General features: G+C 29.5%; 1 protein-coding gene across 2 annotated transcripts; it reads right to left on the bottom strand.

Annotated features, from left to right (window-relative positions):
* Positions 1 to 2,183: 2,183 nt before the first annotated feature.
* On the bottom strand, positions 2,184 to 6,916 carry LOC127905411 (probable sulfate transporter 3.5). Of its 2 annotated transcripts, none has more exons than XM_052453526.1 (12): positions 6,589 to 6,916; positions 6,263 to 6,470; positions 6,015 to 6,186; positions 5,729 to 5,794; positions 5,030 to 5,143; positions 4,806 to 4,922; positions 4,593 to 4,719; positions 4,281 to 4,483; positions 3,928 to 4,118; positions 3,741 to 3,811; positions 3,557 to 3,633; positions 2,184 to 2,568 (listed from the first exon to the last, which is right to left on the bottom strand). In XM_052453526.1, the coding sequence occupies exons 1-12, from the start codon at positions 6,905 to 6,907 to the stop codon at positions 2,389 to 2,391; spliced, it is 1,845 nt and encodes a 614-aa protein (XP_052309486.1). In that variant the 5' UTR covers positions 6,908 to 6,916; the 3' UTR covers positions 2,184 to 2,388. The 2 variants fall into 2 exon arrangements, with proteins under 2 accessions (XP_052309486.1, XP_052309485.1); XM_052453525.1 differs by having other exon boundaries at positions 4,197 to 4,483; positions 6,589 to 6,913.
* Positions 6,917 to 13,539: the final 6,623 nt, after the last annotated feature.

Raw genomic sequence — 13,539 nt, forward strand, 5'->3', positions numbered from 1 at the left:
TACATATTTTACTTGTCAATGATTTCCTAGGAAAGCAATAAAGCAATTAATCAAGACCATGAAGCATGTGTAGGGGTATACTAGAACAAAAATAAAAGATCCTTGAAAATTAATCAATTTTTTTAAAAAATAAAAAAACATTATTTTCATGCATTTCCAAGCAAAAGCCACTTTGAAAAATAACTCTCATCACCCTTCCAAACACTACCACAAGACATAACACACAACAACCAGAAAATATTATATCATAGTCAGGCCTGTTTTGTGGTTACATATTTTACTTGTCAACGATTTCCTGGGAAAGAAATTAATCAAGACCATGAAGTATGTGTGGTAGAAATACTTGTATACTGGAACAAAAATACAAGATCTAAGAAAATTAATTATTTTTTAAAAATAAAAAAATATTATTTTCATGCATTTCCACTCGAAAAACACTTTTAAAATCAATCACTATCACACTCTCAAACACTACCACAAGACATAACACACCACGACTAAGGTTGTTTTGTGGTTGCATATTTTACTTGTGAACGATTTCCTAGGAAAGAAATTAATCAAGACCATGAAGTATGTATGACGGAAATACAGGGGTATGCTGGAACAAAAAATAAAAGATCTTTGAAAATTAATTATTTTTTAAAATGATTTTTAAAAATAAATTTTTTTTTATGTATTTTTATGTGAAAAACATTTTGAAAAGTAACTGCTATCATATTCTCAAACACTATCTCAAGACATAACACACCACAAAGAAAACTATTTTGTGGTTATATATTTTACTTGTCAATGATTTCCTAAGAAGAAATTAATCAATACCATGAAATATTAAAAACTTATCATCATCATCAATAAATTAAAGATTTTAGACAAAATTAGGATAACATATAAACCCTAGGTAAATTTAAATGTTTATACTTATCATCATCATCGAATAAACAATAATATTAAAAACTAATTTAATATTATTATATATAATAATATAATATCTTAAACAAATTCCATGTAGCATAAAAAAATTATATTTTTTTAAAATTAATCCTCCTAATACATTTATTATTTATTTTATAGGATTCTCAATAATTTTTATATTAATTCATATAAAATAATTATAAATCAAGTTTAGGATATTTTTTAATATATTGCAGAAGTTATATTTGTCACAAAACTAAATGTTACTTTCTTAATTAGTACTTGGAAAAGGGTTTAAAATTATCATACATCCCTTTACCATATGAATTTGATCATATTACCCTCTCCATGTTAAAAAGGGTAAAATTGAATTCTCCATCGTATGAATTTGGCCATTTTTAGCTTATTTTTAATGAAATTATGACACATGTCAATATCTAATTGGCTAGAAATTGTCCAACTGACATCATTCCTTCTAAAATGATCAAATTCATATGGCTGAGGGGTATTAGACCTTTTTTTTTTTTTTTATGTAAAGAAGTTGATCTGACCAAATTAATATAGTATAAGGATGATTTTAGATCATTTTATTTTATAATAAACCCAAAAAAATATATAATTAATTTATGAATACTTAGCTCATATAATTTTTTTTTATAAGATACATCCACATCGATTGTTTTTTAAATTTTCAATGTAAGATAGTTATATATAAAGTCTATATTCACATAGAATATTTCTTGACTTTTTGATATGAAATAACTATATAACTTACATCTACATATATTATTTTTTAATTTTTTGATGTAGAATAACTATACTGTACATCACATTTATTTTTTATATTCTACATTTAAAATATACTGGTTGGTTGACGTATGTTAATCATCTGGATGAATGATCTTCCAATGACTCCATATTTTTTTAAAAATTAGTATATATATTGAAATTAATGATTAAATTATAATACTGAAAAGTTAAAGTTCAAATATCTCAAATTAACTCAATGAATTGGTATAATCTTAAGTGTATATGATTTTAACCTAAAATAAAAAGTCTTCACACCACGAAGACATGATATTTAAGATAACACTTTGAGATATTTAATTATTTTATTGAATTTCTTCACCAAGAGACGTGACCTTTATCTGATTATTGTTTAATCATATTCAATTTCATAATTATAAGATCTAATGTCCATATATAGTTTGGAATTCTTTCATTATAATAAATGTTACGTCATTTAATAAATAAAAATTGGTGAAAAAAAATTAATATCTCAAGCATCACATGTTTATTTATTGACACAGCAAGGTCAAGGTGTCGTATTTTACGTGAAAGGTATGTTTCTTCGACATATTACATCAGGCACCCAAAAAAAAAAAAAAGAGTAGTAGGAGAACCTATCGGCTAACTAGACGTTACACTTGTTACGATGCCGCGACCACCAATTGCAGGATCGGTAGGCTGACAGCCCTAAGCAACGCCCGAACGTTGTTCTTCGAACCCTTGCTTTTCTGTAGTGGCTGAAAAGTCATAACTTGCTTCAACTGCATCTTCCATGCACAAAAATATGGATTCCTTCCCGATCTTATCTACGAATTTTGATTTCATCATTTTCTCCAAAACATCTAGCCTGGGGTTTACAATTTTCATCTGCCATGAACAATTAAGGGATATACTTATTTAATTCTCTAGCAAAAACAAACAAATAAACAAACAAATAAATAAATAAAAAGAAGATGTCTTATCATGATTTTAAAAACAAGTTTTAAAAAGTAATTTTAAAAGAATATTTCAATATTTTGTATGAAAAAAAATAATTAATATGATAAAATCATATAAAACTCTATTAAAAAATCATGTTGAATATTTTGTTTAGAGTGCATTTCAAAAAAAAAACTAAAAAAAAAATGAAAAAAAAAATTATAAAAAAAAACCACATGCTTGTGCCTAAAAGATTGGTCCTGACTACTTGGCTTAACATAGAAAAGGCCCAATACACATGAGCCTACAAGCTCAGACCCGTGCAACTAGCTTCTTTTATTTTAATGTTTATAGGCGAAAGACTATTTTTTTTAAAAAAATAAAACAGATAATTTATTACTTGCTAATTTAAATTCTAGCAAAATGAGTGGTTGTTGGAAAGTCAAGTCAGAGATTTTTTGGACTAAGAGTTAACTCAATTTTAAGCTATTTTTATCTAAAAACATGTAATAAACACACTAAAAATTTTAATAAACTAATTGTTAACCTTAAAACACTCTTAAATTAGTCCAAAGAAAATTAATCAAACAAATAAATTATTTTTAAACATCAATCTCTTTTTTTCAATGAAATAAAAATTTAAAAAATATCTCAATGATACTCTTCTTGCCGGGAGAAACTCATTAATAAATATCGGTTTTTTTGTAGTTAAATGTGTTCATCTAACTATTTTCTTTATCATCTCAAATTTCAAGGAGTGAAATATAAAATCATTGAAGCTTAGGACTAAAACATGAAACCCCAAAAAACTAGGGATCAAAAAGTAAAAGCTTCATAGGCTAAATTGTAGTTTTTCAACAGCACACAATACACCAAGGTCTGGCCTGCATGAACAATACAAGAAAGAGCAAAAAGCTTCCTCTCAATGTAATTTTACCTTGATGTGTTTGACTTCTAAGATTCTGAGCACTTCAGCTAAAGTTTCGATGCCTGTCGTGTCAATGGATGTAACTCCTGTTGCAGCAGTATTTATAATTTTGGATCAGCATTGACATGGAGTCGTCAAATTTGGAATGTAGCACTAGCTAGGTTGAGGCTGCACGCAAATTAATTAACCTTACCCGTCAAATCTAGCAAAACATGCTTCACAGCTTTCCCATTACCCTCGTCATTTCGAATCCACCGGAGAATCCTATTCACATAAAATTAATTAGTTACTAATTAAAATGCTGCGCACGTGTGTGATAAACCGAAGATTGTTTCTTCTTCTTCTTCTTCTTCTTAAGAAAGCATGTCAAGTGTGATTACCTCTCTCTTATATAGTTGCCATTTGCATAATAAATAGGAGAACCAAGTTGTATAGCAAGAATTCCAGGGGGACCTGAGGCTTCAGCATACTGTTCGGTGTCGCGGTACAAGGTTGAGTCTGGCAATTTTCCAAGCTTACAAGCAGCAGGTCTGGCCACATATAGAAGTGCCCTCAACAAAGCAAGCGCAACCTGAAATCGAAGAATGGAAAATTAGCTGTTAATTTCCTGTGATATATAAAGATATACAGGTGGGTTGAAAATCCTTACTGATATCATGAGGCCCATATCCATGGTTATGAACGCAACACCAAAAAAAGCAGCTAAGCAAATGCAGAAATCAAACTTGTCAACCTTGAACAAGTGATAAGCCTCCTCATATTTGATGAGGCCTAACATCGCAGACATGATAATGGCAGATAGAGCAACGAGAGGGGTATAGCTAAAGAGAGGAGCCAAGAATAGGAGAGTGAGCATCATGCCAATAGCCATTACTAAGTTCGACGCTGCTGTCTTACACCCAGAGTTGTAATTCACTGCAGTTTTTGAGAATGGTCCTGCAAATTAAAGCACTACTCATATGAAAAATGCTCTACTAAGTTTTTCTTTTCTACTTTCATTTCTCAAACAAACCAAGAATTGAAGAACACGCATATGCATAGATACCAGTGGTCAAGTAGCATGAAAAGCAAGACCCAACAATGTTCATGAAACCAAAAGCTATCATCTCCTTGTTTCCATCAACTTGTTCATTATTCATTATGGCAAAGCTTCTTCCAATTGCAATCCCTTCCTGCAATAAGTATCGTTTTAGTTCGCTATCGATTAATAATAATATTCGGTTTTGGTAAATGAGTAAAAGAAATTTAGCGAGCTTACAGCCAAAGCAATTATGCCAGTAATGATTCCAGCTTTCAAAGTGTAGGGCAGATACTCAGCGTCAAAATTCAAGTATTCGATGCTTATCGGATTTAACCCTTTATGCAGGTTCCCAACCTAATTAGTGATAGAACACAGATAGGAGGCAAGTCGTAAGCATGTACATATATTTGACAAGAACTAATTAGACGTGGTTTTTGTAAGTTAGAAAAAAGTCAATTTACAGTTTGGATGCTGTATTTACTGTCACGAGTAAAGTAGGCTAACAAGCAGCCGAGTACAACGACCACCATCGGAGCCATAGCTGAGACCCAAAATAGCTTGGGTTTTCTTTGCCTCTGAAAATCCACCATTTTCAAAATGTTATTAGAATTAGCACAGTAAGAGAATACTCTCAGCCGCAATCTCATGCATGCAGGTACCATAATGAGATAAAGTACATGTGTAGAGATTTTTGATGGTTCAATCTTGATGTTGATCCCAGAATTTGAACCCGAGAAATTAAAAAATAAAGTAAACCTCTTTAATCCCATAATAATAATAATAATAATAATAATAATAATACTTGGATTCATGGTTTACAACTTCTTAACCTTAGATGAAAAACAGGGATGTTGTGTGATTAAGAAAAAAAAAAGAAAAAAATCTCATTTTTTTAAAAAAATAAAACTCAAAAGAAGCAGTTTAGCTTTTGATTGTTAAAAGCTGGAGAAAAGAGGGAACAAAGTAAGATGTTGACAAGTGTTCAAAAAGTACTTTTACATTGAAAGCAACCACTTTAATAATAATACGAAAGAGCCGACCTCGCTATCAAATTTGTTAGTGCAGACACAAGACTTGATGTGTGCAAAGCATATTGTGAACGATAATACATGCATGGCATCATATGTTGATGTCATATTAATGGAGAGTGCACCACTCACCAGATAGCGGGTGAACAGCAGGAAAACAAGGAAGGCCATGCCGACAACCGCGGTTTCCCATTTCCACTGAAAAAGGACAAAAAGAAAAAAAAACCATTAGCCTATATATGTAAAGTTGGAATAGAATCTTTTCATGGATATTGATGAAGTGATAGTTATAACCAAATTGGATGATCCAAAATATATATATCACCCTTTTATGCCAAATGTTTTCCACTCTTAGAACAACAAGAAAGAAAGAAGGAATTAAGAACGTTTTAATTTGTTAGTCTTCTGCAGTGCAAACCTCATTCCTATTCTTGAAAACTGCATGCAAAACAGAAACCACATCTGTTTTTGTGGTGAAATGGCTCACTCCAAGCAAGCCCTTCAATTGCTGTAGGCAGATAATAATCGCTGTGCCTCCCATGAAACCAGTGATTGTGGAATGTGACAAGAAATCCACCAGAATCCCCAGTCTGCACGTATTCAACTCGGCTCAAATAAAGAATTATACATACAATAATTTGAGTGCATTATCTGTTTTAAACTCGCCTTAGAAATCCTAGAGCAGCCTGAAAAACTCCAGTGATGAAAGCGGCCGTGAAAACTAAGTGGAGGTACAATGTTGGGTCATCTTTGGATGATACTTTGGATCCAATTGTATCTGCTATGAGCAATGAGCACGCAGCTACTGTCCCCACCGCCACATGTTTCGAACTCCCGAGAATTGCATAAACTAAAGCAGGCACAAAGCTCGAGTCTGCAACCAGAATCATGAAAGAAATCAATAAACCTCGTTTTTGATACAAAAAAAAAAAAAAAATTACACCAGCAGACGGCCGAAAACAAAAACGTAAGAGAACAGTGAGATTACTTACATAGGCCAATGATTGGAGGAATTTCAGCGAGTTTGGCATAGCTGATTCCTTGAGGAATGGCAAGGCTGGTAATGGTGATACCAGCAAGAAGGTCGAATCTAAACATCTTAAGATTGTATTGAGGCAGCCATTCAAAGATTGGAACGAAATATTGAAGGGTTTTCTTGGCCTTGCCGAGAGGCTTCTCATTCTTGAATTGTCTAAATGGGTCGTCAGGGAAGAAGGTCTCTTTGCATTTAGATTTCAATGTTGTCCTAAACTTTCTCGGGGAGTTGAAATTCACCTGGGTAGGATTCATGCTGGAATTGCGTGTGGGCATGTGAAGAAAATATTATGGAGCAAGTAAATAAATCGGCTGGTTACTCAATTTAGGTGCTTATCCTTTATATAGATAGATAGATAGATAGATAAAGATGCTCGTAATAAAAATAGAAGGGTTTTTCTGATGTGTGCCTCAAGGGCAAAACGTTGTTAAAGTCAAAAATAATATTTTATTGAGATAAAGATAATGAGACTTCTTCAGATATCGTCGTTATCTATTAACAAAAAGTAAAACAAATTACCAAATAAACTAGAGCAGATCATGTTCTTCGCTGTCACAGTGCATCCAAATAAACTAAAACAACTGTTCATTGTGCTTTTTTGCCAGGTTTTTCTAAGCATTCGAGATTTGGTTGTAAATGTGGATATCCGACGTCTTCACCAAGATATATTACCCAATTTATATATTTTTTAAGTAGCAAACCACTATAATAATACCTGTTTTTCTTCCTTGGTTAAAACCCAAAAGCTTTAATGGATTTTGATCAATTCATTAAATTTGATGTTATTAATTTATTTTTAAATTAATTGGTTTAATCCAACTTACCGCGTAACGCGAGCCATAAAACTACTTATATCTAAAAATTATATTATAATCATGAAAATATTTTTAACAGGTATAACTTATTTTATAAAACCCCAAATCAAAAGTTTTGTTCTATCAAAACTATTAATATTCATAATTTAAATTATTTTTTTTATCATCTCAATATCATTTTATGTGCACCTATCCATTCAAACTACCCTTCAAACTATATTAAAACTTTATATCCAAAACATAAATATGAGAATGTAAGAAAAAAATTAAAAATATTTATATATAATATATCCCGTGTTCTTAATACATAATCAATTTAAATTCTTAATTTGCTTTAGATTTTTGAATGAGATACTATAACTATATATCAAATAATTTTTTATTATAAAGAACTTAAGTTTTTTGGTAATTTTAAAAGGATTTAATTTAAAAATAATATGGATGCAAAACAATACATAATTCAAATTATACTATTAGAAATTTTTAAACAAATTAAGAGATGAACTGAAACAGTATTAGAGATGTATAGACACATTTTTTTTTGTCTCATACTTCTTAAAAAAAAAAGAGAGTAAAATACAACTTAAATTAAAGATTACAGCACAAGCTTTCAATTAAACAAGTAAAAATATTTAACAATAAGCATTTGTAATTTGTTCAAATTTGTTCGTTTTGTAATTTGTTCAAATTTGTTCGTTTAAAAAGAATTAAAGTTTTAATTTCTCTTTCTGCAAATTATCATTCATGGTTTTTCTTATTTGAGTGTGATACTCTCTTTTTAATGTACTTGTGGAATAGGGACTATCTTATGTCTTTCTTTTTATTTCAAAGCACAGCAATATGTGATTGATTAATAATTCACACTAGCTATTTGATCCATGTTCTGCCGCATGTTGAATATTTTTTTTAACAGAAAATTAAACTTGGAAGCTTTTTCAACATGTTATTTTAAATAAAAAAATATTAAGTGTAAATAAAAAACATTATTCACACATTTAATTAAAAAATTCACGAACCATCTATGTCAATAGAAAAAAAACTAGCGATAACTAAATACATATCTAGAAAAATCGAGAGGCGGATGCAAATTAAGATATTTAATATCGTAATACGGACTATTTACCCAATTGTGTTGATTGACTTTGTTTATTAATATAAATTTTTTATTTAATCAAATGATAGTAGAAATAAACACACATAAAATTGATTCGGTAAAATCAAATGAAAAAACAAATCTTGTGAGGTTGAACTTATTAGAAATACTATCTAAAATAAGTATTTTTTTATTTTTATTAAATAAATTTCAATTATACAAAACATTAAAAAACAATTATAGATGAATTATAATAATATCTTAAAAAAATAAACATATACAAAATAACTAAAAAACAATTATTTAAAAGAGGCTTAATACAAAAAATAAGAAATAAGAGAGAATGTGTATTAATTTAAATATAAATTATAGAATCATTTAAAAAGATACATATAAGAAAAGGCATGATTTTTTAAAAGTAAAAAAAAAACAAAAGATGAAGAAGAAAAAGAAAGAGGTTAGGCGCCACAAGACCTAACCCAATTAGAAAGGCCCTGTTCGTAGGCTCTATTTTTTTAAAATATTACAATTAGGGTGGATGACATACCATTCGCCTCAATATGTTTTGAAATTCTTTTTCCAGAAGATGCGTCATCTGGTTTTTTTGATATTCCGGACGTTATGATGACCACAAAAACATGGTCTATGTTTTTTTGATCTAAAATTCATTTTTTAACTTTTTTTTTCCTCCAAAAAACAACTAGAAAAGAGACTAAAATCCTTGATAAATCCATAGATGCCTTTAAAAAACCAAAACCATAAAAACTCGAATTCAACTTGAAACCTAAAATCTTCTTCAGTTTAGATTCGGTTTTTTAGGTAATTTCAAGTTGAAAAAAAATACCTTAATGAAACTCTTCTCATCAAACATTGGAACCCTTTGACTCCAAGATCGACCATTTTAGTAGCCGAAATTAATCTCAACGTTGATTATCCCTTTCTATCACCGGAATCCGGTGATCTCTCTCTCTTATCTTAAAACAGGGATTAAAAAAATAAAATTTTATAACAAAATATAATTGAAAAACTATTGAGGGACCGAATATGTATAATTTGTAAAATTTGAGGACTAAAGTAAACTTTTTATGATAATTTTGAAATTATCATCCATTTGTAGCGTATTTTTTTACTTTGGTTCTCTGTCTTTTAATTTTATTCTTAATTAATAAATTTGATTTAATTATTATTTATTTTTTTCTAAAAAAATGCAATCACGCAAAAAAAAATTGAGGATTAAAATAAAAAAATAAAATTTTTGAAAAGTGAGCTCGTAGGAAAATGTAAGATGGTGAACTGTGCATGTACACATAGTATTTTAGCCACAATATTTAGAGTATTGTATAAAAGGGTCCGCCCCATGCATATCTCATGGAGAATTCATCGGATTTGCTAGTATTAATTACCCAGTAGACACCCAGTTCAGCTACAAACTCATGACATTCTATTACAAAATTAAGCTGCTAAAGAGTAATTAAAGAGGGAATTAAAGGATATGATAAGCAAAATTATTGCTGTAGCTTTTAGAGAAGAAAACTAGCAGCTGCATATCTTGATCGCCACCTTCATGTGTGTGTGTGTGGCTAGAAATTAGGCATGAATCTTTGGATGTTTGCTCAAACATCACTCCCCAGATAAGTTCATACGGAGAATGTCTAAATCCAATGAAGAGACAATAACCATTGGCAAGCATCCAAAGAACACTCAATATATAAACTTATCTGGGGAGTGATGTTTGAGCAAACATCCAAAGATTCATACCTAATTTCTTAATTAACTTGCTTGCTTACTTTCTTTCTAATTTTAACTCTCACTTGACTAATTTACATCGCATTTGCTTAGTAAATGTTTCCACCAAGATAATTTTGTTTTATGGAAATTGAGTTATGTTTCTTAATTTGTTTTGAGAAGAATAAATTTTTTAATAGAATTTCATAGTTATCTATTCAATAAAATAAAAAATAATAATAGCATGTATTCTTAGGAGTCTTAGGTGTTCGTTTGCTTATTATAAGTGAAAGTTTTAAAATCAAAATGTAGGAATTAGAATGATAATTAAAAAAATTAGAATGGCGTTTTAATAATAAGAATCAAAATAAAATTTATAATTTTTAAAATTTGGTTATTAACATAAAAAAAATTAATGATTAAAAAAATAATTTTATTAACAATAATAACATCATAGGAGATGATTTTGGTGGAACAATAATAATAATAATAATAATAATAATTTATAATTACCACTGTAATATAATGACGAAGATGACGATAATAATAAATATAGTAATAATTATAAAAGTAGTTGATATATAATAAATAAAAATAATAAATTATTTTTATTTGAAAAAAATCTTATTCGTATTCTTTATTTTTATTCTTACCCTTGAAACTATGTTTAATTTTTATTTACAAGCTTATCGTTCATTCTCATTAATTAATTGTCGCTTCATTTTTTTTAACCAAAAACCTTCATAATAGGAATAGAATTTTCATACCTTATGACCAAAAATCCATAGACAGATTGTATACTAATTTAACCTTTGAACAAAAATCCAATCAGCTGTAAAAAGTTTTCATCGAAGTTGACAGATTTGTTCTTCAATAAATATCTAATGCTCGAAAACTATATATTTTGACTTGAACACTTCCTTGTCGGAGAGCTTATCTGATGCGCAGAGATATGTTCACATCTTCAGTGAGTTTGCATGTGTAATTAAGAGCTTCCGTGGACATCGATCATCGATCGATCTTAAGGTTTATTAATTTAGACCATGAATCAATTTTACTTCTGGGAATGACAAACGCCAATCATTAGTTGAGAGGTAATTAAGAAGATCAGTTAAGATCAATTTAGAGATGAAGCATCCATCCAAAATATATATAGCTGTGATATATTGTCGTCTAAATGAAGCACCAAATGAAGCCTCCCTCAGTTACCCAAATCAAAGAGGGCTGGGCAGCTGCTTCGATCGACAACTTGGAGATATTGTGAGGACTGCAATCAATCTCTACTGACCAAGTTTGAAACGGAAGTCTTGGGGTAGTGTTTGTTGTGTCAATCTCTAGTCACCACACTAACTTGTCAGTTTCATTTCAACCGCATCAATCATTGTTTCTTACAAATTCCACAGAGGAAGGAAGGAAGAAACATTCATGATCTGGTGAAGGGGTTATCTTGGTCCTGTCTTAACCATTAACTGCAGCAGCAAACCTTCCCATGATGAAATAATTGATTTTTGCTCTTCCCCCGGTGCTTATCTTGGTGGTCCCTGTCTGTCTTTACCATTATTATTTTGTACTCAACTGTCAGCTCCCTTTCTCTACACAGTGACTCTAGTTTTCATATATTACTTCTCATATTTCGACGTGAAATCTTCAATCTCATTTTTTTTTTTCCTTCAGATTTTGTGATACCTATTAAACACTTAAGGGTGTGTTCTGTTATAGAAAATATATATTTTTTTTCAATTTTCCTTTTCTAATAAAAATTAAAAAACATGTTTATCTTGAAAATAAAGTTTACTTTTCATTTAATTGAAGTTTGTTTATCTCATCATCTTCATCAACTTCTGTATATCCATTAGTTCTTAATATATCATTTAGCTCATTAGTAACATCAACAACAAAAATATTCTTAGCAACATGAAAAATTAAATTTTCTTCTAAGTTGGTAGACGGAGCAACTCGACATGGATCAACTAACTCATAAAGTTGAAAGATATCGTCTTTTGCAGTTATTTTATCTTTACCATCCCAAACAACTTGGACATGACCCTTGAGTTTGGTTTTTACAACGGATAACCAATCAACTTTAGAACAATCATTTCTAAAAAAACATATATGTGTAATAAACTTGTTGGCATTACTTCATTAAAACAAAGACATTGTCGATGTTGCGAAGTCTAGTCTTTGTATTAATTTTGACCAAATCATAGTAGAGATCTAATCTAACTTTTTTATCGGTGGTATCATACCAATATCATGTGAATAAAAAGACTCTATTATGCTTACTATGATATTGCAATTCAATCACCTCTTCTAACTTTCCATAATAATCAACTTTAAACTCATTAGAAGTTGATTCATTAACACAAATTTCAATGTTACATATCTTTCTATTTTGACCATAATCTTCAATATGAAAGACATATCCATTAATAAAATACATGTTATAATATTTGACCTATCTTTCAGGATCCAAACATAGTAAATTCAAACTACCATTTTATAAATCTAGCATATGATTACAACCACTAACAGTTAAAGAGAAAAGTATAATAAAATTAAGTATTATAGGAGTTAAGAATTATTAAGTACTACTTACATGTGTTTTAAACCACGTGGAAAATTACTCATATTGTAATCGAAAATTTTAAGATTCAGTCAGATATTAATTTTAGGATAGTAAAAATTGATGATATTACCTATAAGAAATTATTCAATAAATCAGTTTATATGGGTGTTAGAGAAAATCGTTTAAAAATAGCAACATGTTAATATTGTACTCATGGAATATAATGTATTTACAGGGAATAATGTTAAAAATTCCTATTATGTCCCTTTAAACCTTTTATTTTTTACGGGTAATATTTTCTAGGTCCTAATACTGGTTATACCAGACTTAAAATAGGTGAATCCGAATTCCATTAAACTTTATGCCACAACAATTTTTTTCCATTTTTTATCTATGTTTCTGTATTTTTTATTTTTTAGCTATTTTTCATAAATTATTTTTAAAAAACCCATACCTAAACATTTTATTTTAATTTCTTCCATTTTTCATCATTCCCATGAATTGATTATTCCTTGTACTTATCATTGTAGTCCCTTCATTAATTTTACATGTTTCTTCTTACATGTTTCTTCTCAAGGGTTTACATAAAGTCCTCTTTCAAGAATGGGAGAATATAAAATTATTTCAATATTTTTAGTTTTAGTTTTCAAAATTGATAGGATCCTCAATACCATAAATTGAATCATAGGGAAAAGAGATAGAAACATT

This window comes from Populus trichocarpa, chromosome 6 (genome assembly GCF_000002775.5).
Source record: "Populus trichocarpa isolate Nisqually-1 chromosome 6, P.trichocarpa_v4.1, whole genome shotgun sequence".
In the NCBI taxonomy this organism is placed as follows: Eukaryota; Viridiplantae; Streptophyta; class Magnoliopsida; order Malpighiales; family Salicaceae; genus Populus; species Populus trichocarpa.